The 26,757-nt window shown below is 50.9% G+C and overlaps 1 protein-coding gene across 1 annotated transcript; it reads right to left on the reverse strand.

Annotated features, from left to right (window-relative positions):
• Positions 1-254: 254 nt before the first annotated feature.
• Positions 255-2,045, reverse strand: LOC147107912 (uncharacterized). Its single transcript, XM_086007442.1, has 2 exons — positions 1,847-2,045; positions 255-1,734 (listed from the first exon to the last, which is right to left on the reverse strand). Exons 1-2 carry the CDS (start codon positions 2,019-2,021, stop codon positions 923-925), a joined length of 987 nt encoding a protein of 328 aa, XP_085863568.1. The 5' UTR covers positions 2,022-2,045; the 3' UTR covers positions 255-922.
• Positions 2,046-26,757: the final 24,712 nt, after the last annotated feature.

A 26,757-nucleotide genomic window follows, 5' to 3' on the forward strand; every position in this document is an offset into this window, starting at 1 on the left:
TGTGCTGGCCTGCTGTGCTTTGCACAACCTTGCCCTGCAGGAAGGACTGACCCTTAACAATGAGGAACAGCTGCCTGTTGAAGTGGAGGATGAAGGCGATGGCAATGTGCATGCTGCCAGGCCTCATGGAGAGGAACCAAGTGCCACCGAATGTAAGGCTGCTCGCGAAGTGCTGGTAGCCAACACCTTCACGTGGTAGTTATGCCCTGTACCTAACCCTCCCCCCGCAAGGCAAAGACAGAAGCAGACACATATTAAAGTGCAACATTGACCTTTTATTGCATAATAAAAAACTTTTCACATTCAGTTTCAATGTATAAAGTGAATAACTTGTAAATTTTAAGTAACTTTTATGAACATAAAAAAAAATTTATGGACAGGAACAGTGAGGAAGTGTAACTGGAAAGAATTCGTCGTTACTTGTCTTTCTTCGTTCAAGGGTGTTAATGACCTACTTAATGCAATTTAAAAATGTTAATGTTAACAGTTTTTAAATCACTTTGTAAACAGGTTTAACTATTTGTGTTTGATTCGTAGTGATATAACAAAAATAAAGATGCTAACTACCTCTTTCAACGTTTTCAAACATGTGCAAAATGGTGACTGTTAAAAAATAAAGTGTAAACATTTTACAGTAATTTTTACCTCCTTACTGCAATACAAACATTCAAAGTGCAAACTAGCTATTTCACAGTTTTGTAACATTTGTTGAAAAAGTTTTTGAAGTTAAATAAATGTTTAAATTCTTTCAACATTGCTTACTGGGTGTCCTTTCCTTTATAAAAAAACACTTGAATTTAAATATGTAATTAAAAATTTAACATTTAAATAAAGTGAAAAATATAACAATTTAACGATTTGCCAACTGGCCTATGTGACTGAGGGTTGAAGGTGGCAGAGTGAGTGAGCTGAAAGTGACACTCTAACGTTTCCTGCGCCTTTTCAGTACCCGTGACTGGAGCCCTCCAGATCTACTTGCAATGGCCCTGTCAGATTGATCCTGCTCTTCAGCAGCGGCTTGAGGAAAGGGTTGATGCTGAGGCATTTCTACGCTGCCCTGCATCAAGACTGGCGCAGCTGCTTGCTCCTGGGACCAAAGTGGCTCTGCACTGTGACCTGGGGAGGGCATTTGTGCTGGAATCAGCGTTATGCCAGTAGTGTTACATACAAGCGAATTAAGCATTGCAATCATAGTTTCATTAAGTATCCCCAAATGTGAAGATATCTGATGAAGAGAATTATCCAACTGCGATATCTTTGTAAGATAATTATCATTAAGCACCCCAAACTGCGATGATATCTGATTTAGTGTAATGCCAACGTTCTCCATTCCCTGCCTGAAATGGTCTCTATCATCTACTTCCTTCTCAGTGAGAGAGGTCAGCAATTGGCATAAACCTGCAATATCTTGCTGGTCATCTTGCAGGTGCTGCTGTGCCTCAGCTACTCCCACCTGCACTGAAGTGCCCATTTGGTGTCTGCCTGTGGAGCTACAGTCATCATTGACTAGCTCAGAACCACAAGGGCCAGGAGATGGTGAGATAGTGGCCACCGACACAGGGTCTGTACACTCCTGCTGCACTTGCTGACATAGGACAGGTTGCTCCTGTTCCTCAACCACCTCAGCCACCTCAGTAACTGCTGCCATTGCATCAGAAAAACCTTCCCCAATGCTCTCTGTGGCCGCTGACTCCACGCACTGCTCATCCCGTGTGTGAGAGGTACTCGGTCCAGCTGTGGGAAGGAAGCAGAAAACATTTGCTAAAGTAAAACACGATGTGCCACATCACAGATATTCAGCACACACCTAACCTTATTTAACATATGGCTGCCCAGGCCAACTCACATTGAGGGTCAGAAATGCCTGTTTCAGATGCATCCGCGGGGCGATTGCTAGCAAATTCGTACATCTGCTGCACCCGTTCCTCATGTTCGGTCAAAACCCTCAGCATGGCAACACCACCTCCTGTGAGTGTGCGTTCCCTGGAGTTGTGAGCACTTTTACTCTGAAATTGCAGCATAAATAAGAGAATCACACAGCTGCATTTCTGACATGGGACAGTGAAGGCTTTGAAGACTGGCCTGGGTGTTTCTTTACATCTTTCATTGAAGTTTTACATCTACTAGCAATGCAATCAAGATAACAGAACATTAGGTATCCTTGAGATGGCCCCAAAGCCATAAGGTTTTATTGCTACCTCAGGTGACTTTACCAAGAAGTAAATTGACTGCTGTAAAAGAAAGCCTTTATAGATCTGGCTAACTTAAATTCTAAGCAATGTTACAGTACACTTTAGTTATAGCTGCACAAACCCTGACAGAACGGAGAATGTCACTTAATTTCTTGCGGCATTGTTCCGCTGTACGTGGAATGGTGGAGGTCGCGCTGACAGCTTCTGCAACTTCCGACCACGCTGCCGCCTGAACTTTTCGCGGAGCTCTCGACTGCTCATTCCCAATGATGCGCAGGCGCCTCGCCTCCACCTCGTTGAGGAGATTGCTGAGGTCATCATCAGTGAAGTTCTGACTTCTTTTAATCACGTTAATTGTGCTAATTCCAGCCATTTCACTTTGCTAATTAACTGCAAAGAATTAATAGAATGTTTTCAAGGCTTTAAAAATTGCTTAAATAGCTCCAATTGTCTTTAAAACTATGTAAGAGTCATCAAAATCATTTAAATGTTTTTAAAATTTTACAAAAGTTCACAAAACATTCATAAAATAGCAGATAACTTACTTTCCCTGCAGCTGTGTAACTCCAAAGTCCTATGCAGCTGAGCGGAGAGATTGGGGGCGTGTCCTGCTGCAATGAGACCTTAAGGGGCGTGTCTCACTTGCACTGCACGCTCCTGACTTCGCGCTGGCTGCACTCCTGGGCGGCTTAACGTCATATGCTGCCCGGGATTCTTCTTTCAGTTTCAGCAAGTGCAGGCGTCCCTGGAGCTGATCGGCAGGAGCGCGGGGTAAGTGCAAATACGGGGCTTGCACGCGCTGCAAGCCCCGTTCTGGAATTTCTGGCCCAATGGGTGCAAAAACGTATGGCTTACTGCGAAGCCTAGTGACCCCAGAGAAGCCAGTGGAAAAGGATTTTGAAAACATAGTGTCAATCCTACAGGACCACTTAGACCCCACACTGCTGCTGATAGCGGAAAGATTTAAGTTTCACAAAAGGAACCAGCATAAAGATGAAAGTAATGCTGAGTTTTTAACGGAACTGCGCAAGCTATCGAAACACTGCCAGTTTGGAACGGGACTAGCAGATACTTTAAGGGACAAGTTTGTGTGTGGGCTTCAAAGTGAAGGAACCCAGAAACGGCTTCTATCAGAAAAGGATCTCAAGCTGGACAAGGCTTTCAGCATGGCAGTATCACACAAAGCAGCAGCACGGGGCGCGGCAGAGATACAACGGAGACCGCAAGAATATGGCACAAATGAAATGTCATACGGAACAGTGAAGTGCCATCGCGGCGGCAGAACAACACACGACCATAAGGATTGCTGGTTCAAGGACCAAGTGTGCAGACAGTGTGGAAAAGTAGGACACATAGCAAGAGTCTGCAGGTCGGGAAAGAAAACCAGCAGCAAGAAATCCCCACAGGAGAAGTACAAGAAGGTACATAAGGTGACGGAGAGTAGCGCAGATGAACAGAAAAGTGATACAGACTCTGGAAGCAAGGAATCGGGTTGTCTGAAACTACATAATGTGATCAAAACGGAGGATCACCAAACTATCTGGGTCACGCTCAAGATAGCCGGAGTCCAAGTGAAAATGGAATTAGACACAGGATCAGCCCTAACAGTCATAAACCGAAGGGACTACAAACGGCTATTCTCACATATACCCTTGAGAGATACAGAGATTGTCTTGAAGACGTACATGGGGCAAAAAATCTACCCCAAAGGAAAAATAAGGGTGAACGTTATATATAACGGCAAGGAAACACCAAAAATAGACCTATATGTATTGCCAGATGGAGGACCACCACTACTAGGACGTGAATGGATCTGGAAGATACAGCTAGATTGGCATTCCATACAAGCACTGACTGTAGATGCCAAAAAGGATGACGACGTCACACCTGGATGACTGTCAAAAATGCTAACTGACGCACAAGAAGTGTTCCAGGAGGGACTCGGAACACTAAAAGGCATAACAGCGACGATCAAAATAGAGGAAAATGCAAGCCCAAAGTTTTTTAAGGCCAGACCGGTACCTTATGCGATCCGCCCAGCCGTCGAAGCAGAGCTGGAAGGTTTGGAACGTTCAGGAGTACTGTCCAAAGTGGACTGGAGCGAGTGGGCTACACCCATCGTTCCTGTAATGAAGAGGTCGTTGAGTAATACGCCTGGGGAACCAAAGAAGGTTCGCATCTGTGGGGGCTTTAAGGTGACAGTGAACCCAGTCCTTCACACTGTACAATATCCGCTTCCGCGGATTGAAGATATTTTCGCCTCGCTATCTGGAGGGAAACGCTTCACTAAGATTGATCTGGCCCAGGCGTACCTGCAAATGGAGGTAGAAGAAGCCTCGAAACAGTACCTCATGATCAACACTCATAAAGGTCTCTACCAATACAACCGGCTGGTGTTCGGGGTAGCATCAGCTCTGGCTATTTGGCAAAGGGCAATGGAACAAGTCCTGCAAGGGATTCCAGGGACCCAGTGTTATTTGGACGACATCCTGGTCACGGGCGAAAATGACAGTGATCACCTCGCCAACCTGGAGCAGGTGCTCACTAGATTGAAGGAATATGGGCTCCGAGCTAATCGCTACAAATGCGAGTTTTTCCAGAAGCAGATCTCGTATTGTGGCCACGTTATTGATGAAGAGGGGTTACATAAGTCCGCTGAAAAGATTGAGGCAGTAGTCAAGGCTCCAGCACCGGAAAATGTGTCACAACTGAGGTCGTTCCTCAGGCTGGTGAACTACTACCATAAGTTCTTGCCGAATTTGTCTACAGTACTACACCCACTGAACACCCTACTGCAAACGGGGGTACCATGGAAGTGGAATGACGAATGTAAACGAGCTTTCCAGAAGTGCAAAGAATTGATCACATCAAAAGAGGTGTTGGCTTATTTCAACCCAGCACTACCAATTCGGTTGGCGTGTGATGCATCACCCTATGGCATTGGAGCGGTGCTGTCGCACAAATTCCCGGACGGCTCGGAGAGGCCAGTAGCCTTTGCGTCTCGGTCACTAACCTCAGCCGAGCGTAACTACGCCCAGATTGACAGGGAGGCCCTCAGCCTAGTGTGGGGAGTGAAAAAGTTCAACCACTATCTGCACGGGCAGAAGTTCACCTTGCTGACTGACCACCAACCATTTGTTTCCATCTTTAATCCAAAGAAGGGCGTTCCGGTGATGACTGCGCAACGGCTACAAAGATGGTCCCTTTTTCTAGGGGCGAACCAATATGAAATCGAGTATAAGGGCACGAAACAGCATGGAAACGCTGATGGGCTATCACACCTGCCACTGCCTACTGCGGAGGAAGCACCAGAAGTGGACCCTGTCGAAATATTTTATTCGACTATAATTGAACGCTTGCCAGTAACTAACGCTGATATAGAGAAGGAGACCCGAAATGACCCGAAACTGTCTCAGGTATATGACTTGACGGTGAAGGGATGGCCAACACATGGCGACTCACTGTTGCCAGCATTCTCATCCAGAAGAGAACAGCTGTCAGTATGCCAGGGGACCTTGATGTGTGGATCCCGAGTGGTAATTCCACCCAAGTTAAGGGAGAGAGTGCTCAATGAGCTTCACGAAGGCCATCTGGGAGGGGTGAAAATGAAAAGCCTTGCTAGGGCTTATGTGTGGTGGCTGGGGATCGATCAGCAAATCGAGGACCTGACAAAGACCTGCTCAGGATGCCAGAAGATCCAAAATACACCACCACAGTCCCCTCTACACCCATGGGAGTGGCCCTCATCTCCATGGCAACGGGTGCATATTGATTTTGCTGGTCCATTCATGGACTCAATGTTTTTAATAGCCGTGGATGCGCGCTCGAAATGGCCTGAGGTGATCAAAATGTCCTCCACCACCACGGAGAAAACTATTGCAGTCCTACGGACCATATTTGCCAGGAACGGCTTGCCAGAGCAGATTTGCTCTGATAACGGACCACAGTTTGTGTCTGAAGAGTTTTGAAGATTTATCTTCCACCCGTACCATCCAGCCACAAATGGATTGGCTGAGAGGTTCGTACAAACCTTTAAAAAAGCAGTAAGGGCCATGTGCGATGACGACATTCCACTGCAGCATAAGGTGGACAATTTCCTGTTAGCCTACAGAAATGCGACACATGCAGTCACCAACCAGACCCCGGCCATGATGTTCTTTAACCGAAGGTTGAGATCTCGTCTGGATTTGCTCAGACCAAATGTACGAAGAGATGTTGAGAATAAGCAATTCCAGCACATCAATGAGAAGCCGACAAGGAGCTTCAATGTAGGGCAACCAGTCTCGGCCCGCGACTACCGAACAGAGAAATGGCAACCAGGAACGATATGCACACGGCAGGGGCCACTAATGTACACAGTGGATGTTGGGGAGAACATTGTGAGACGCCATGTTGACCAGATCCTAGAGTCACAGGAATGAGTCAACCCCATGTCTCGCGTACCTGGTGATGAACCCGACATACAGGTAGCATCTACCCCAGAAACAGTAGCATCGGAAGCTGATGAACCAACCGACGACAGGGGGCCAGAATCGCCTCCGCACCAAGAGCAAGACACTCAGGAAAGGCGCTATCCAGAAAGGATCAGGAAGCCTCCCCAAAGACTGAATTTATAAATAGACTATTTTCAGTTAATGTTGCATGTTAAAAGTGTTAATTGTAATTAGTTGATATTTAATTGTTAAATGAATGTTATGGTACTGTTAATCTAAAAGGGGAGGAATTGTAGTGTCTGTACCTTTAAGGGGAAGACTACTTTTTACAGCTCCTGTATACTGTAGTACCGGCAGTGACCACACCTGTATATAACCCTGAGTAGGGATCTGTATAGTTAGTTTTAGAGTAACTCTCATCCAGTAAACACCTGTTGATTGTTCCGTGCAGTCTCTTGTCAAATTATTGAAGGACACACAACATCAAGATACACGGATCTAACAGAACCCAGTACCCCAACTGAACCCAATACTGAACCCAGTACCGTAAAATTGCTATAATTGTACAGGGCCTTGGTGAGACCACACCTGGAGTACTGTGCACAGTTTTGGTCTCCTTATCTAAGGAAGGATATACTTGCCTTGGAGGCGGTGCAACGAAGGTTCACTAGATTGATTCCTGGGATGAGAGGGCTGCCCTATGAGGGGAGATTGTGTAGAATGGGCCGACACTCTCTGGAGTTTAGAAGAATGAGAGGTGATCTCATTGAAACATGCAAGATTCTGAGGGGGATTGACAGGGTAGTTGCTGAGAGGCTGTTTCCCCTGGCTGGAGTGTCTAGAACTAGGGGGCATAGTCTCAAGATAAGGGGTCGGCCATTTAAGACCGAGATGAGGAGGAATTTCTTCACTCAGAGGGTGGTGAATCTTTGGAATTCTCTGCCACAGAGGGCTGTGGAGGCTGAGTCGTTGAGAATATTAGAGGCTGAGATCGATAGATTTTTGGACTCTAGCAGAATCAAGGGATATGGGATAGGGCGGGAAAGTGGAGTTGAGGTCGAAGATTAGCCATGATCTCATTGAATGGCTCGAGGGGCCGAATGGCCGACTCCTGTCCTAACTCTTATGTTCTTATTTTCGTACCTCAACTGAGTGCAATCCTGAACCCTGTACCCAGTTGAGAGCTCAGTAAGAGTTTATAAAGGCTCATTATTACTTTTAGGCCTTTATATTCTAGGCCTTTTGTGATAAAAGCAACAATTCCATTAGCTTTCTTTACAGCCTTATCATCCTGAGGTGCCGCCTTTACTGTCCTGTGAACTTGTCTCCCCCAATTCCCTCTGCTCTTCCCCAGCACCGAGTCTACATTCATTCACCAGATAATTACTGCATCACCTCACACTGACTGATGTTGAATTCCACATGCTACTTTTTAAGTTATCAATAAGCATTGGTGTTCTAATGAATTATCTGTACCCATGATTTTGGTATCATCTGCAAATAACAACACAACTCCCCCCAGGCTGCAGGAGTTCCTCAGGGCAGTGTCCTAGGCCCAACCATCTTCAGCTGCTTCATCAATGACCTTCCCTCCAACATAATGTCAGAAATGGGGATGTTCGCTGATGACTGCACAGTGTTCAGCGCCATTCACAACTCCTCAGATAATGAAGCAGTCCATGCCCGCATGCAACAAGACCTGGACGACGTTCAGGCTTGGGCTGATAAGTGGCAGGTAACATTCGCACCACAGAAGTGCCAGGCAATGTCTATCTCCAACAAGCGAGAGTTTAACCACTGCCCCTTGACATTCAATGGCATTACCATCACCGAATCCCCCACCATCAACATCCTGGGGGTCACCATTAACCAGAGACTTAACTGGATCAGCCACATAAATACTGTGGCAACAAGAGCAGGTCAGAGGCTGGGTATTCTGTGGCGAGTGTCTCACCTCCTGACTCCCCAAAGTCTTTCCACCATCTACAAGGCACAAGTAAAGAGTGTGATGGAATTCTCTCCACTTGCCTGGATGAGTGCAGCTCCAACAACACTCAAGAAGCTCGACACCATCCAGGACAAAGCTGCCCGCTTGATTGGCACCCCATTCACCACCTTAAACATTCACTTCTACCACCACCGGCGCACCGTGGCTGCAGTGTGTACCATCTACAAGATGCACTGCAGCAACTCATCAAGGCTCCTTCGGCAGCACCTCCCAAACCCGTGACCTCTTCCACCTAGAAGGACAAGGGCAGCAGGCGCATGGGAACACCACCACCTCCAAGTTCCCTTCCAAGTCACACACCATCCAGACTTAGAAATATATCGGCCGTTCCTTCATCGTCGCTGGGTCAAAATCCTGGAACTCCCTCCCTAACAGCACTGTGGGAGCACCTTCACCACACGGACTGCAGCGGTTCAAGAAGGCGGCTCACCACCACCTTCTCAAGGGCAATTAGGGATGGGCAATAAATGCTGGCCTTGCCAGCGACGCCCAGATCCCATAAACAAATAGAATTTTTTTTTTTTTTAAAGGCCTGATGTAGTTTTGACTTTCAGTCGGCCCCACATTTCGGCTACAATGAGCCTCCCCCGCCATGATTTTGAGGCCCTGCTACTGTAGATAGAGTGAAATTATTAACTCTGGTGGGGGGCGTACAGAACAAGGGGGCATAACCTTAAAATTAGAGCCAGGCCGTTCAGGGGTGATGTCAGGAAGCACTTCTTCACACAAAGGGTGGTGGAAATCTGGAACTCTCTCCCCCAAAAAGCTGTTGAGGCTGGGGGTCAATTGAAAATCTCAAAACTGAGATTGTTAAGTGTTTGTTAGGCAAAGGGTATTAAAGGTTACGGAACCAAGCTGGGTAGAGAGAGTTAAGATACGGATCAGCCATGATCTAATTAAACGGTGTAACAGGCTCGAGGGGCTGAATGGCCTCCTCCTGCTCCTGTGTAACAGGCTCGAGGGGCTGAATGGCCTCCCCCTGTTCCTGTGTAACAGGCTCGAGGGGCTGAATGGCCTCCTCCTGTTCCTGTGTAACAGGCTCGAGGGGCTGAATGGCCTCCTCCTGTTCCTGTGCATCAGGCTCGAGGGGCTGAATGGCCTCCTCCTGTTCCTGTGTATCAGGCTCGAGGGGCTGAATGGCCTCCTCCTGTTCTCGTGTAACAGGCTCGAGGGGCTGAATGGCCTCCTCCTGTTCCTGTGTATAAGGCTCGAGGGGCTGAATGGCTTCCTCCTGTTCCTAATGTAACAGGCTCGAGGGGCTGAATGGCCTCCTTCTGTTCCTGTGTAACAGGCTCGAGGGGCTGAATGGTCTCCTCCTGTTCCCGTGTAACAGGCTCGATGGGGCTGAATGGCCTCCTCCTGTTCCCGTGTAACAGGCTCGAGGGGCTGAATGGCCTCCGCCTGTTCCTGTGTAACAGGCTCGAGGGGCTGAATGGCCTCCTCCTGTTCCCGTGTAACAGGCTCGATGGGGCTGAATGGCCTCCTCCTGTTCCCGTGTAACAGGCTCGAGGGGCTGAATGGCCTCCGCCTGTTCCTGTGTAACAGGCTCGAGGAGCTGAATGGCCTCCTCCTGTTCCCGTGTAACAGGCTCGATGGGGCTGAATGGCCTCCTCCTGTTCCCGTGTAACAGGCTTGAGGGGCTGAATGGCCTCCGCCTGTTCCTGTGTAACAGGCTCGAGGGGCTGAAAGGCCTCCACCTGTTCCCGTGTAACAGGCTCGAGTGGCTGAATGGCCTCCTCCTGTTCCTGTGTAACAGGCTCGATCGGCTGAATGGCCTCCTCCTATTCCTAACGCTGGCATTGCACCGTTGTGTCTCAATCATTGCCACTGTCCCAGGAGACAGAGGGCGCCGGCTAACTCCACACAGCGAGCTAACTGAGGCCTACATTCGACTGAGTGCGGCTCCCACCACAGCTTAAATGAAAGCTGCGTCACCATGGCAACGGCATCTCAGAGGGCTGTGGGCCCAGTTTCTGCCAATTAACAGTTCCAAAGGGAAACATTAGTTTTCTGGAAGGCTCTTGGGGGTGGGGTGGGGTGTGGGAGGGGGCTGTTGAGCATTTTATATTTTTTAATTGATTCTCTTTTGTTAGATTCCTGTATAAGCTCTATAAACCCTCTTACCTACTCGTGTAATATTTCGTTGCTTCGTTTGTTGTCAGTTTTTCCACAGACGATTAAAGTTTCTCCTCCGCCTCTCCCTCACTCCGAGCTCTCTCCTTCTGCTTTTTAATCCGATGATCACAGCCTTTTTCCTAAACCGCCCCACGCCCCCCCACGAAGGAGCTGACTCCTCACTGCGGTCCAGTCCCGTGAGTTGATCAGTCACCCTCCGGCCCCTCTCCCAAGCAGCCACTCTTCTCTTTGCGAGCTTTTGCACTGAGCGTCAGCAGCTGTTCGACCAGGAGAGGCACATCAGCCTCACCCGACATCCACTCACACAGGAACAGGAGGAGGCCATTCAGCCCCTCGAGCCTGTTCCATCATTCAGTTAGATCAGGGCTGAACTGTATCTTAACTCCATTTACCCATCTTGGTTCCATATCCCTTAATACCCTTACCCAACACAAATCTATCAATCTCAGTTTTGAGATTTTCAATTGACCCCCCCAGCCGCAACAGCTTTTTGGGGGAGAGAGTTCCAGATTCCCACCACCCTTTGTGTGAAGAAGTGCTCCCTGACATCACCCCTGAGCGGCCTGGCTCTAATTTTAAGGTTTTTCCCCCTTGTTCTGGACTCCCCCCACCAGGGGAAATAGTTTCTCTCGATCTACCCGATCAACTCCTTTAATCATCTTAAACACCTCGATGAGATCACCCCTTAATCTTCTATACTCGAGGGAATACAAGCCCAGTCTGTGCAACCTGGCCTCAGAATTTAACCCTTTTAGGCCTGGGATCATTCTGGTGAATCTGCGCTGCTCCCCCTCCGAGGCCGATATATCCTTCCAGCAATCGGGAGTGGGGGCTCAGGTTGAGGTTTGCCCCCTCCCTCACTGGGGCACTGAGGACAATTGTAGATCCCCACCACCCCGCCCACTCCCACAGTCCCCCTACTCTCCATGCCACCCTGCTCCCCCGCCATCCCCCGCGGCCCCTCTCCCCCTGCCCCCACTAGCCCGCACAGCCCCTGCACCTTACACTCCCCTGTCCATACCCCTCCCTGCCCTTCGCGTCCCCTCCACCCCACCCCCCCGCTCCCCTTGCACCTTACTCGCCTCCTGCCCCCACCCCCGCTTCCCATGAACCACCCGATTCCCGCCCCCAATACCTGAGGTACTCAATCTTCTCAAGCCCTTTCATAAATAAAAGTAATGTGGCAGAGACCACATAGGGACAATAACACAAATTACAATGTATAGCCAATGTTGTTATATGTACGTACTTGGTTGGGTTATCGGGGCAGGGTCCCTTTAAGAGCGTCGGTAGCGTGATGATGTCATGCGTCGGTAGCGTGATGACGTCATAGCCCTGCAACGAGGCTGAGCCCCTCAGTCCTCACGGAGAGTGAATAAAGTAACACGCGTTTTACCTTTGCTGCAACAAAAGTCTCAGAGCCTGTTGATTTCTAGCGACTCCAACATTGGTGACCCCGCTGCTCTTTTGGACGATTCCAAAGACCTCATCCGAAATGGCGACGAACGTCGTTTCCATCAAATTGCCCGAGTTTTGGGAACGACAGGCTGCCGCTTGGTTCGCCCAGGCCGAGGCTCAATTTACACTCCGGGACATCACCGCGGATGACACGAGGTACTACTACGTCGTCTCTGCTCTCGGCAGCTCCACCGCGGCCAGAGTCGTGAGCCTGCTCGAGAACCCCCCGGAGCTCAACAAATTCAAAACGCTGAAAACGCACCTCTTAGAAACTTTTGGACTCACCGAAGCCGAGCGCGCACGCCGGCTTCTCTCTCTACCCGGGCTTGGCGACTCCAAGCCCTCGGAGCTGATGGACCACATGCTGGCCCTCCTGGGCACACACTGGCCGTGCTTCCTCTTCAAGGAACTGTTCCTTCAACAGCTGCCAGGTCAGGTACGGTCGGCTTTAGCCAACTCTTCCGCTACCAATTTCTGCGACCTGGCCAAGGAGGCCGACAAATTTTTCTCCGCCGGGCAACAGTACTGCGCGGCCACGCGGAGCCCTGCCCCACCGCCACAGCCCAACGGCGGCAGCCCCCAAGCCTCTGCTTCTACCATGTGCAGTTCGGCCCCAAGGCCAGGAAGTGTCGGCCCCCGTGCAGTTTTCCCGCGTCGAAACAAACGAAAGACCACTCGTCGGCTGCTATGGCTGTCGGCCGTTCAGGCAGTTTGTTATTTATTACGGACACCGACTCCGGACGTCGTTTTCTTTGCGACACGGGTGCCCAGGTGAGCATCCTGCCCACGTCAACCATAGACATGCATGGGGGGAACCACGGTCCCGTCCTCTAAGCCGCCAACGGCAGTTCCGTCCGCACCTTCGGGAAACGGAGCGTGGTGCTTTGTTTTGGCGGGCAGCGGTTCACCTGGGACTTTGTCACGGCAAAAGTGTCCAGCCCCCTTCTCGGCGCTGACTTCCTCTGTGCCAATGGCCTTTTGGTGGACATCAAGAACTGACGTCTCATCAACGCTGAGACTTTCAGCTCGCTCCCGTGTTCCCTCAGTGGGTCCAGCACGACGAAGTTGTCCTGTGCACTCTCGGCCTCCAATGAGTTTTCCCACCTCCTTGCCGAGTTCCCGGACCTCATGAAGCCCACGTTCTCGTCCGCCACCACCAAACACAGGGTAGAACACCACATCTCGACCACTGGTCCGCCCGTCTACGCCCGCGCTCAGTGCCTCGACCCGGGGAAACTCACCATCGCTAAAGCCGAGTTCGACACCATGGAGTGCCTCGGCATCATCCGCCGGTCGAACAGTCCATGGGCCTCGCCCCTCCACATCGCTCCAAATCCAGGCGGCGGGTGGCGCCCGTGCAGCGATTACCGGCGCCTCAACGACGCTACGACCCCCGACCGCTACCCGATTCCACACATCCAGGACTTTTCCACCCGCCTGGCCGGGAGTGGTATTCTCGAAAGTGGACCTCGTCCAGGGTTACCACCAGGTCCCTGTCCGGCCGCAGGACGTCCCGAAAACCACGGTGATCACCCCGTTCGGGCTGTTCGAATTCCTCCGCATGCCATTCGGCCTCAGAAACGCCGCCCAGGCTTTTCAACGCCTAATGGATACCATGTTACGGGACCTGACATTCCTGTTCGTATACCTGGATGACATCCTCATCGCCAGCGCCTCCAGGACGGAGCATGTGTCGCACCTTCGGACTCTCTTCTAACGCCTCAGCCAGCACAGCCTAATCGTCAACCCGGCCAAGTGCCAGTTCGGGCTGTCCTCGATCGACTTTCTCGGGCACCGCATCACGAAGGACGGGACGGTGCCACTGCCATCGAAAGTGGAGGCCGTGATGGACTTCCCGCGACCCCTCACCGTGAAGGCCCTGCAGGAGTTTTTGGGCATGGTGAACTTTTACCATCGCTTCGTCCCCCGAGCAGCCCAGCTTATGCGGCCCCTTTACGAGGCCCTCAAAGGCAAGCCCGACAAGCTCGCCATCGAATGGTCCGAGGAGATGGCCAATTCTTTCACGGACGCGAAAAGGGCCCTGGCTAACGCGACCATGCTGGCGCATCTGTTGATTGATGCGCCGATCGCTCTCACCACCGACGCCTCGGACTACGTGGTCGGCGCCGTCCACGAACAGTGGGTCAATGGCACCTGGCAGCCGCTCGCCTTCTTCAGCCGGCAGCTCCGCCCCAACGAGCGGAAGTACAGCACCTTCGATCGCGAGCTTCTCGGCCTCTACCTTGCCGTCCGACACTTCCGTTTCCTACTGGAGGCTCGCCCGTTCACAGCGTTCGTGGACCACAAACCGTTGACCTTCGCCATGGCCAAAGCTTCCGAGCCGTGGTCGGCCCGTCAGCAATGCCAGCTGGCCTTCATCTCGGAGTTTACAACGGACATCCAGCATGTGGCTGGGAAAGACAACCCCGTCGCCGACTGTCTCTCCCAAGCCGTCGCCAGCGCCGTACACCTCGGCATCGACTACACCCGCATGGCGGCTGACCAGGCCTCCAACCCGGACGTCCAGGCCTACAGGACGGCGGTCATGGGCCTTCAACTAGCAGACGTCGCGTTCGACGATGCCGGCACCACACTCCTGTGCAACGTCTCCGTTGGGCAGCCACGTCCTGTCGTGCCCGACGGGTGGAGACGGCAAGTTTTCGACGCCGTCCATAATCTTTCCCACCCGGGCAGGAAGCCATCACAGAAGCTGGTGGCGGCTAAGTTCGTCTGGCACGGGCTCAGGAAAGATGTTCGCGACTGGGCCAGCACCTGCGTGGTATGCCAACGCTCGAAAGTGCATCGCCATACTAAGGCCCTGTTGGCGCCTTTCGCGGTGCCCGAGAGGCGGTTCAACCATGTTAACGTGGACCTGGTGGGGCTCCTGCCGTCCTCCCGCGGGTTCACCCACCTCCTCACAATGGTCGACAGAACCACCCGATGGCCGGAAGCCATCCCGCTGTCTTCAATGACGTCCGCCGATGTGGTTCGGGCGTTCATCAGCACTTGGGTCACCCGGTTTGGTGCCCCATCTGACATTTCCTCCGACCGGGGGCCTCAGTTCACGTCGGAGCTCTGGAACGCTGTCGCCCGAGGCCTCGGGTTGAGACTCCACCGCACCACAGCATACCACCCTCAGGCTAACGGGCTGTGCTAAAGGTTTCATCGCTCCATGAAGGCTGCGCTCCGGGCCAGCCTCCGGGACGACGGTTGGATCGACAAACTCCCGTGGGTCGTGCTGGGACTCAGGACCGCCACCAAGGAAGACCTCCAGTCCTCGTCCGCCAAGCTCGTCTACGGGCAGCCGCTGCGGGTTCCCGGGGATTTTGTCCCCAACGCAACGGAACCTTGGTCCGCAGCCTGTCAGCGATCCGCCCTCCTGGACAACGCCAAGGTTTTCGTGCCGGTGCCCACGTCGCAGCACGGCCTCCCGCAGTCCCACGTTCCACTCGACCTTCGTGCGGCGGAGTACGTTTTCGTCTGCCACGACGCCCACCGGGGACCTCTTCAGCCACCCTACGATGGACCATTCCGCATCCTGGAAACCGGGGACAAGACCTTCGTAGTGGATGTCGGCTGTAAGCCGGACTGCATTTCCGTGGACCGTCTTAAGCCGGCCCACCTCGATCTGGACCGACCCGTTGAGTTGGCACAGCCCCCGAGGCGGGGCCGACCTCCGGTTCTTGCACCCTCAGTCCACCACCGAGCGCCCGAGGTCCCTCCGACGAACCCCCCGGTCCCCGCCCCGGAATTGAGGAGCCGTTCCGACCGTGTGATCCAGCCCCCCCAACGACTGATATTGCCAGTGCTAGTGAATTCTGGGGGGACGTATGTGGCGGAGACCACATAGGGACAATAACACAATTCACAATGTATAGCCAATGTTGTTATATGTACCTAAGCACAATTCATTATGTATAGCCAATGTTGTTATATGTACGTACTTGGTTGGGTTATCGGGGCAGGGTCTCTTTAAGAGCGTCGGTAGCATGATGACGTCATGCGTCGGTAGCGTGATGACGTCATAGCCCTGCAACGAGGCTGAGACCCTCAGTCCTCATGGAGAGTGAATAAAGTAACACGCGTTTTACCTTTGCTGCAACAAAAGTCTCAGAGCCTGTTGATTTCTAACGACTCCAACAGTAATACAGAAATCCATCTCATTCCATGTTAAATGCCCAGGTGAAGCCTGGCTCCAATTACAGAACCAGTGCCTTCTACTGCTTTGCTTTGGAGGGAATCACCTCAGACAAGTTGACGATTTACTGCGTAACTCCCGCTGTCAGCTAGTTGTGACACGGAGATTTTGCTTTAACTTTGACAAACCGAGGTGAACGGTCATTGAACAGGGTGCGCGGGAACAGAGGCAGGTCAAGAAGTGCGGTGAGATTGAAGCCAGTCGTGCGGTTTAAAACCCGGTTTGTACCTGTGGGTGTCTGTCTGGGTGGTTGTGTGTGTGAGAGTCTGTGTGTGTGAGAGTGTTTGGGTGTGAGTGTGTCTGGGTGTGTGAGTTATTGAGTGTCTGGGTGAGGGTGTCTGGGTGTGAGTGTGTCTGGGTGAGGGTGTCTGGGTGTGAGTGTGTCTGGGTGTGAGTGTGTCTGGGTGTAAGTGTGTCTGGGTGAGTGTCTGGATGTGAGTGTGTCTGGGTGTGAGTGTGTCTGGGTGTGTGAGTTATTGAGTGTCTGGGTGAGGGTGTCTGGGTGTGAGTGTGTCTGGGTGTGTGAGTTATTGAGTGTCTGGGTGAGGGTGTCTGGGTGTGAGTGTGTCTGGGTGTGTGAGTTATTGAGTGTCTGGGTGAGGGTGTCTGGGTGTGAGTGTGTCTGGGTGTGAGTGTGTCTGGGTGTGTGAGTTATTGAGTGTCTGGGTGAACCGTACTGCAGGGCACAGGGGAGGATATTGCATTGGGACGGGGAGAAACCTCAATCCCCGGTGTTTATTGCTCAAAGTCCAGCCGCGGTTTGCTCATTGTGTGGAGATAATGTCCTGTGTGAGATGTTAATATGATGGGACTGGATCAAGGGATCAAAAAGCAGCAGGCAGGAAAAACCAAAAGTAGAAAGGTGTGGGCTTGGCGCATTATTAGAAGCGATTTAAGGAAGGCAGTCACAGCTGCTCCCTGCTCATTCTCATTCCTCAACTGTGCCGCGACCTGCTTTGCATTAATAAGTGATATTAATGAATTAATTCAGGTGCCTTAATCTCCCGTCTGTTTATTTTCGAAGGGATTTACAACAAAGAGGCTGTTGGATCATTTAAATAAATCGCCGAGTTTCGCTCACAGTGAGGACAACACAGAGGGACATTCTGGACTCAGGGACTGGCTGATATCCCCATCCTGTGACTCACACACTGCCCGTGCCCAGCGACAGATAGTTCCTTTTGGATTTTCAACTTTTTGGAGTTTTTACTTTACTATATTATCTTCAGTCCCCTGTCTATATCCGCCAGCATGTGATTCTTTCTATTTCTCTCTCTCGCTCTCTTTCCCTCTCTCTCTCTCTCTCTCTGTCTCTCACTCTCTCTGTCTCTTTCTCTCTCTCTCTGTCTCTCATTCTCTCTCACTCTCCCCCTCTCTCTCTCTCTATATCTCTCTCTGTCTCTCTCTCTGTCTCTTTCTCTCTTTCTGTCTCTCTCACTCTCTCTCTGTCTCTCTCCCTCTGTCTTTCTCTCCCTCTGTCTCTCTGTCTCTCACTCTCACTCTGTCTTTTTCTCTCTGTCTCTCTCTCTCTTTGTCTCACTCTCTCTCACTCTCTGTCTAACTCACTCTCTGTCTCACTCCCACTTTCTCTGTCTCTGTCTCACTCTGTCTCTCTCTCTGTCTCTTTCTCTCTCACTCTCTCTCTCTGTCTCTCTCTCTGTCTCTGTCTTTCACTCTCTCTCACTCTCACTGTTTCTCTCACTCTCTCACTCGCTGTCTCTGTCTCTCTCTCTGTCTCATTGTCTCACTCTCACTCTCTCTGTCTCTCTCTCTGTCTGTCTCTCACTCTCTCACTCTCGCTGTCTCTCTCTCTCTCTGTCTGTCTCTCTCTGTCTCTCTCTGTCTGTCTCTCACTCTCTCACTCTCGCTGTCTCTCTCTCTCTCTGTCTGTCTCTCTCTCTTTCTCTGTCTCTCTCTGTCTCTCACTCACACTCTGTCTTTTTCTCTGTCTCTCTGTCTCTCCATCTCTCACTCTCATTCTCTCACTCTCTGTCTCTTTCTCTCTCTCTGTCCCTCTTTCTGTTTCTCTCTCATTCGCCGTCTCTCTCACTCTCTCTGTCTCTCTCTCTCTTTGTCTCGCACTCTCTCTCTCTCTCTCTCTCTGTCTCTCTCTGTCTCTCACTGTCTCTCTCTGTCTCTGTCTCTCTGTCTCTCTGTCTCTCACTCTCTCATTCTCTCATTCTCACTCTGTCTCACTCTCTCTCTCTGTCTTTCTTTCTGTATCTCTCACTCTCTCTCTCTCACTCGCTCTGTCTCTCTCTCTCTCTGTCTCTCTCACTCTCTTTCTGTCTCTCTCTGTCTCTCTCTTTCTCTCTCTGCCTCTGTGTCTCTCTCTCTCTCACTCTCGCTCTCTGTTTCTCTCACTCTCTCACTCTCTGTCTCTTTCTCTCTGTCTCTCTTTCTGTCTCTCTTTCACTCATGTCTCTCTTTCTCTCTCTCACACACTTTCTCTGTCTCTCTCTCTCTGTCTGTGTGTGTCTCTCTCTCTCGCACTGTCTCTGTCTCTCTCTCTCTTTCTCCCTGTTCCCAGTCTCTCTCTCTGTCCCAGTCACTCTCTCTCTCTCTCTGTCTCTGTCTCTCTGTCTCTCTCTGTCTCTCTCTCTCTGAGTGTCTCTCTGTGTGTGTCTCTCTCTCTGTCTCCCTCTCTCTCTCTCTCTCTCTCCATATTTGTATCCCTTGGGGTAATTTGAATCCAACCTGCCCAATGTGAAAATGATGGGATCCAGTTGGGTGGGTGTGAAATGGACGTCTGATCATATCCTGTCAGTTTCCCTCTGTGTCTGTGACTTATTCTCCTGTGTCTGTAGCACACTGTCTGTCCTTCTCTTACCTCCTCTGTAGTTCTGCGCCTCTCTGCCTTGATGCCTGTTTCTGTGTCTCTGGACCATGACAACCCTTAGACATCTCTGTACATCTGTCTCGCTCTCGCTTGGGTTAGAATTGCAATGTGCTATAGTAATAACAGTTCTCATTTTAACTCCCCCACCCCCCAGCGCCTGGCGGAACCCAGAGAAAGGGTTGTTAAAATGAGGGGATTCCTCCCCCCTCCCGCTGGGTCCCGATGTTAACCTGCTCCTTTGAGCGGCGAGCAGGGCACCCGCAGGAAGGCAGTGCGTCCTCTATAAACATGCAGACCGTCGGGACCTGATCTGCAATTTTAGTCGGAGGCCTGATCGGGGGAGGGGGTGCTGTGATGGCTCATTCCCCGCCCCCCCCCTCCCCCCCAGGCCAGCCCTGTCGGGAGGGGGATTGGGGACCAGAACATGGCCAGGAAGGTCTTACACAGTAATTCCAGCCCAGAAACAGGCCCAACTGCTCTGTGCCGGTGTTTCTGCTCCACACGAGCCTCCTCCCACCCCTCTTCATCTCACCCTATCAGCATATCCTTCTATTCCTTTCTCCCTCATGTGTTTATCCAGCTTCCCCTTAAATGTATCTCTGCTATTCGCCTCAACCACTCCCTGTGGTAGCGAGTTCCACATTCTCACCACTCTCTGGGTAAAGAAGTTTCTCCTGAATTCCCGAATGGATTTATTAGTGACTCTCTTATATTGATGGCCCCTAGTTCTGGTCTCCCCCACAAGTGGAAACATCTTCTCTACGTCTACCCTATCGAACCCCTTCATAATCTTACAGACCTCTATCAGGTCATCCCTCAGACTTCTCTTTTCTAGAGAAAAGAACCCCAGTCCGTTCCGTCTGTCCTGATGGGTACTTGTCATTTGTTTTCAATTGTTATTCTAGGTTTCCTTATGGGCCAGGAGTGCTCCTCCGGGCCCCACAAGGAAGCCTTGGGTTACCCTTACCCTTACCCTAGGCTTCCCCACTTCCCCGGTCACCTTCGACCCCCCCGACCACCCCTCTTCCCGCTTACCTGAATGCTGGGGACCAAACCCGCAGGTTCTCGGCTGTGGCCTCCTGCCTGCGATCATCCACTCCTGCCCGCTGGCCACATCTGGCCATGTTCAGGCGGGACGGCAATGAGATTTATGGTAATGATCTCATCAAAGTAGCGTATCTGGGCACCAGTTCACCTCCGGAGGACGAGTCAATGATTTGAGTCGTGACTTCTCACTGCAAACTTCAGACTATTACTTTGGCAGTTGATTTACGGAGGAACTTGCATTTCTCCAGCGCCTCTCAGCACCTCAGGACATCCCAGAGTGCTTTACAGCCAATGAAGTACTTTTATGAAGTGTCGTCACTGTTGTAATGTAGGAAACACGGCAGACAATTTGTGCACAGCAAGCTCCCACAAACAGCAATGTGATAATGACCAGATCATCTGTTTTAGTGATGTTGGTTGAGGGATAAATATTGGGCCCAGGACACAGGGGAGAACTCCCCCGCTCCTCTTCGAAGTAGTGGCCGTGGATCTTTTACCTTTACCTGAGAGGGCAGACAGGGCCTCGGTTTAACGTCTCATTCGAAAGACGGCACCTCTGACAGAGCAACGCTCCCTCAGCACTGCACTGGAGTGTCAGCCTGGATTATGTGCTCAAGTTTCTGGAGTGGGACTTGAACCCACGATCTTCTGGCTCCGAGGCGAGAGAGAGAGAGAGTGCTACCACGGCTGAGACAGACGTGAGACTCGATCTGGTGTCATTTCATCTGATGAGTGAGAGGTGAGCCAGTAGAATTCATAAAGCCAGATACTCATCCGATCTGCCCTTTAAAAGACATTCCTCTTGGTATGCAGGGAGAAGCAGCACCGGACTACACAATAGGCACTGAGGCTGGGGTTGTTGGGAATAATTCAAGGCACAATACAATACTGATTGGTGCTGAGTGTAGCTTCCAGTTCCATTCAATGCCACTGACAGCATGCAGATTCTCTTCAGATTTTCCTGTCAAAAGCAACAAAAGGAAGAGGCTGTAATTGTGTTTCAATCTGGCTCGGCGGCTCAACATTAACCTCCGGAGGACAAGTCAAACTTTTCCCCACTGCATGTGTGTCGTGCCGTGCTGCTCAGTGACTTACACACAATGGGGACAAGCGAGTCTCCTTGTCAGAGTTCCACTGAGAGCTGCCGTCTCCTCACATCGAATGTACAGCCCAGAAACAGGCCATTCGATCCCACTGGTCCGTGCCAGTGTTTCTGCTCCACACGAGCCTCCTCCCACCCCTCTTCATCTCACCCTATCACCATATCCTTCTATTCCTTTCTCCCTCATGTGTTTATCCAGCCTCCCCTTAAATACATCGATACTATTCACCTCAACCACTCCCTGTGGTAGCGAGTTCCACATTCTCACCACTCTCTGGGTAAAGAAGTTTCTCCTGAATTCCCTATTGGATTTATTAGTGACTATCTTATATTTATGGCCCCTAGTTCTGGTCTCCCCCACAAGTGGAAACATCTTCTCCACGTCTACCCTATCGAACCCCTTCATAATCTTAAAGACCTCTATCGGGTCACCCCTCGGCCCTCTCTTTCTAGAGGAAAGAGCCCCAGCCTGTTCAGTCTTTCTTGATAGTTTTTGGGATGAAAGTACAGAGCTGCAACTGATTCAGTTAGTTACAGAACCCCAGCACTCTCCCCTCATCCAGTAGTCTGCACTCCTCCTGAAGGGGTGCATGTGGATGCTTTTTCAGACTGAGTTTGATAGATTTTTTGATAGGTTACCATGGGATAGGGATCAAAGGCGGGTAAATGCTATGCCCCTTGATGCCCTTATCTAATAAAAATCTATCTGTCTCAGTCTTGAAAGCTCCAATTGACCCCCAGCCTCAACAGCTTTTTGGGGGCGAGAGTTCCAGATTTCCACCACCCTTTGTGTGAAGAAGTGCTTCCTGACATCACCCCTGAACGGCCTGGCTCTAATTTTAAGGTTTTGCCCCCTTGTTCTGGACTCCCCCCACCAGAGGAAATAGTTTCTCTCTATCCACCCTATCAACTCCTTTAATCATCTTAAATAACAATGTCAGGGGCTGTGGAGGGGCTGATGAGAACAATGAGGGATACTGCACCACAGACACAGTCACTGAGTGACTCTGGTTAGGATAGTTTTGGTGGTGTGGAACAGGTGGTGTTAATAGAGATGGGCACCAGATCTGGGAGGTGACAACACGTTCAAGGACTGTGGAGGGGAAAGGGAGGTTGGAGATAGGGCAGTAGTTTGCAAGGACAGAGGGTAGGAGGTTGGGTTTCTTGAGGAGTTGGTAAAGGGGGAACCATTTACAATGTCAGCTAGGATGGGGGGTCAGGAAGGGAAGTTGAGTGGTCAGCAGTTTAGTGGGAATGGGGTCAAGGGAGCAGAAGGTGGGTCTCGTGGACCAGATGAACGTGGAGAAAGCATGACAGAAAGATGGGAGAGAAACTAGAGAAAGATGCGGAGGTTCAGGGCTAGACTGGGGAAGAGGCATGGGGGATTTTAGCTTAGGTATCGGGCGTGACTCAGTGGGGAGCACACGTGCCTCTGAGTTAGAATGTCCCACTCCAGATACTTGAGCACAAAATCCATAAGTTCTTCCCGAATTTATCCACAATTCTGCACCCACTGAACGCCCTACTGCAAACTGGAGTAACATGGAAATGGAGTGATGAGTGTAAGCGTGCCTTTCAGAAATGTAAATGCCTAATCACTTCAAAAGAAGTATTGGCCCACTACAATCCAACACTACCGATTCGGTTAGCATGTGATGCGTCTCCCTACGGCATCGGAGCGGTGCTGTCACACAAATTCCCTGACGGTTCAGAGAGGCCAATAGCCTTTGTGTCGCGCTCGTTAACCTCAGCCGAGCGTAACTACGCCCAGATTGACAGGGAGGCCCTCAGCCTGGTGTGGGGGGTGAAGAAGTTCAATCACTATCTGCACGGGCAGAAATTCACCCTACTGACTGATCATCAGCCCCTGGTCTCCATTTTTAACCCAAAGAAGGGCGTTCTGGTGATGACAGCGCAACGGCTGCAAAGATGGTCACTTTTTCTAGGGGCACATCAGTACGATATAGAGTACAAGGGTACGAAACAGCATGGAAACGCTGATGGGCTGTCACACCTACCGTTGCCTATGGTAGAGGAAGCACCTGCAGTGGACCCTGTTGAGATATTCCATGCGACCATAGTCGAATGTCTACCTGTTACAAACTCAAGTATAGAGAAGGAAACCCGAAATGACCCGACACTCTCTCGGGTCTATGATTTGACGGTGAAGGGATGGCCAGCACATGGCGACTCACTGTTGCCAGCATTCTCACCAAGGAGAGAACAGCTGTCAGTGTGCCAGGGGACCTTGATGTGTGGATCCCGAGTGGTAATTCCACCCAAGTTGAGAGATAGAGTGCTCAATGAGCTTCATAAGGGTCATCTGGGAGGGGTAAAAATGAAGAGCCTAGCCAGGGCGTTTGTGTGGTGGCCGGGAATCGATAAAGAAATCGAGGATATGACCAAGAGATGCACAGGATGCCAGAAGGTCCAAAACGCTCCACCACAGGCCCCGCTACATCCATGGGAGTGGCCCTCATCTCCATGGCAACGGGTACACATTGATTTTGCTGGTCCATTTATGGACTCAATGTTCCTAATCGCTGTGGATGCCCATTCGAAATGGCCAGAGGTCATCAAAATGTCCTCCACCACCACGGAGAAAACTATTGCAGTCCTACGGACCATCTTCACCAGGAATGGCTTGCCAGAACAGATTTGCTCCGACAATGGGCCACAGTTTGTGTCAGAGGATTTCCGGAGGTTTCTGAGGAATAATGGGGTGAAGCATTACACATCTGCCCCATATCATCCAGCCACAAATGGATTGGCTGAGAGGTTTGTTCAGACCTTCAAAAAGGCAATAAAGGCAATGCATAATGACGACATACCACTACAACACAAGGTGGATAATTTCTTGTTTGCTTACCGGAATGCGACACATGCAGTCACCAACCAAGCTCCAGCCGTAATGTTCTTCAACCGAAGGCTAAGATGTCACCTGGATTTGCTCAAACCAAACATAAGACGAGATGTTGAGGATAAGCAATTCCAGCACATAAATGAGAAGCCAACCAGGAGCTTCAAGATAGGGCAATCAGTCTTGGCCCGCGACTACCGAACAGAAAAATGGCAGCCAGGAACGATATGCACACAGCAGGGACCACTAATGTACACAGTGGACGTTGGAGAGAGCATCGTGAGACGCCATGCTGACCAGATTCTAGAGTCACAGGAACAAGCCAAACCCATACCACGAGCAGGTGCACCTGGTAATCAACCCGAAGTACAGATTGCGTCTACCTCAGAAGCAGTGGTATTGGAAGCTGACGAACCAACCAATGACAATGAGCCAGAATCAACTCCGCCGCAAGAACAGGATACTCGAGAAATGCGCTATCCAGTCAGGATCAGGAAGCCGCCTCAAAGACTGAACTTATAAATGATTATTTCAGTTGATGTATATAGTACAGAGAAAATTGTAATTGTAATTAGTTATTATTTATTTGTTAAATGAATGTTATGTACTGTTTATCTAAAAGGGGAGGAATTGTTGTGTATGTGCCTTTAAGAGAAGAACTGATTCTATACTGCAGTACCGGCAGTGACCACCGCTGTATATAAAGCCATAGCAGGCTTCTGTATTTCAGTCTTAAATTACCCTCTGTTCAAGTAAATACCTGTTTTATTGTTCTCCTGCAGTCCGTGTATTATTTATACTCGGACATTACAATTTTGAACACCTCTATTAAATCTCCACTGAACCTTCTCTGCTCTAAGGAGAACAATCCCAGCTTCTCTGGTCTCTCCACGTAACTGAAGTCCCTCACCCCTGGGGTATTTCCAACGGGAAAAGCCAGATGAGGTATGTTAATGTTGAAGAGCAGCGAGACTGATCTGTAAGTAAGAGCTTACGAGGCTGACATTGAATTCCGGCAGACTATTAACCAGCAGAGAGCGTTAAGTTTACATGAGAATCTGATACCAATTAAATCACACTCGGAGTCGAGACATCGCCTGGAGACAGGAGCTATGAAATCAAAAGGATTGTTGAGATCAGCAAAGCCTCATGAATTATTTTTTACAGCAACAGTTTCTGTGAACGGCACAGGGCAGCTTAAAGACTTATCAAAGTGTCAGTTTGCCATGTCAGCCATGGCTCAGTGGGTCGCTCCCTCTCATCTCTGAGTCAGAAGGTCGTGGGTTCAAGTCCCACTCCAGAGACATGAGCACAAAAATCCAGGCTGACACTCCAGTGCAGTACTGAGGGAGCGCTGCACTGTCGGAGGGGCAGTACTGAGGGAGCGCTGCACTGTCGGAGGGGCAGTACTGAGGGAGCGCTGCACTGTCGGAGGGGCAGTACTGAGGGAGTGCCGCACTGTCGGCGGGGCAGTACTGAGGGAGTGCCACACTGTCGGAGGGGCAGTACTGAGGGAGCGCTGCACTGTCGGAGGGGCAGTACTGAGGGAGTGCCGCACTGTCGGCGGGGCAGTACTGAGGGAGCGCCGCACTGTCGGAGGGGCAGTACTGAGGGAACGCTGTACTGTCGGAGGGGCAGTACTGAGTGAGTGCTGCACTGTCAGAGGGGCAATACTGAGGGAGCGCTGCACTGTCGGAGGGGCAGTACTGAGGGAGCGCTGCACTGTCAGAGGGGCAGTACTGAGGGAGCGCTGCACTGTCAGAGGGGCAGTACTGAGGGAGCGCTGCACTGTTGGAGGAGCAGTACTGAGGGAGCACTGCACTGTCGGAGGGGCAGTATGGAGGAAGTGCTGCACTGTCGGAGGTGCCGTCTTTCGGATGAGACGTTAAACCAAGGCCCCATCTGCCCGCTCAGGTGGATGTAAAAGATCACACGGCCACTATTTCGAAGAAGAGCAGGGGTGTCCTCCCCGGTGTCCCGGAGTCAATATTTATAACCTCAACCAAGACCCAAAATAGATTATCTGGTCATTTACTGCTGTTTGTGGGATCTTGCTGTGCACAAATTGGCTGCTGCATTCCAAGAGTGACTACACTTCAAAACCTGCTTCATTGGCCGTGAAGGGCGTTGAGGAGGTGGAAGCTGCTGTAAAATGTGTGACTTGCTCTGAGCTGGTCCCTGGAGGAGAGGCTTTCCTACTTGCCGAGCTGCAGTATGATTCAGAGCAGCCTCCTACCAGCATCAGTTAAAGGAATATTGGGCCGTATTTTCCGATCGGAGGCTTCCGGCGTGCAGAGGCCTCCGATCTGGAAAACATCTACGCACTTACCCGAGGGCTCCCGAGGTCCGGACACCTCCGCTCCTGGGCCTCTCCAACTCCAAGTGCACAGGGCCCGCGTTTCCCAGGGGCGCAGGCGGTTCACGTGGGCCATGGGGAGCCAATCAAAGAAAGGAATCTCACTTCATACACTTGACAGATAAACC

The sequence above is a fragment of the Somniosus microcephalus genome, chromosome 14, assembly GCF_052327205.1.
Source record: "Somniosus microcephalus isolate GS21.2 chromosome 14, FLI_Smic_1.0, whole genome shotgun sequence".
Classification (NCBI taxonomy): Eukaryota; Metazoa; Chordata; class Chondrichthyes; order Squaliformes; family Somniosidae; genus Somniosus; species Somniosus microcephalus.

Coding starts and splice junctions, on each gene's coding strand:
- LOC147107912 (XM_086007442.1), bottom strand. CDS start 2,021: ATGCTGCAATTTCAGAGTAAAAGTGCTCACAACTCCAGGGAACGCACA. Junction 1,735..1,846: donor AGGCATTTCTGACCCTCAAT/GTGAGTTGGCCT, acceptor TCCTTCCCACAG/CTGGACCGAGTACCTCTCAC.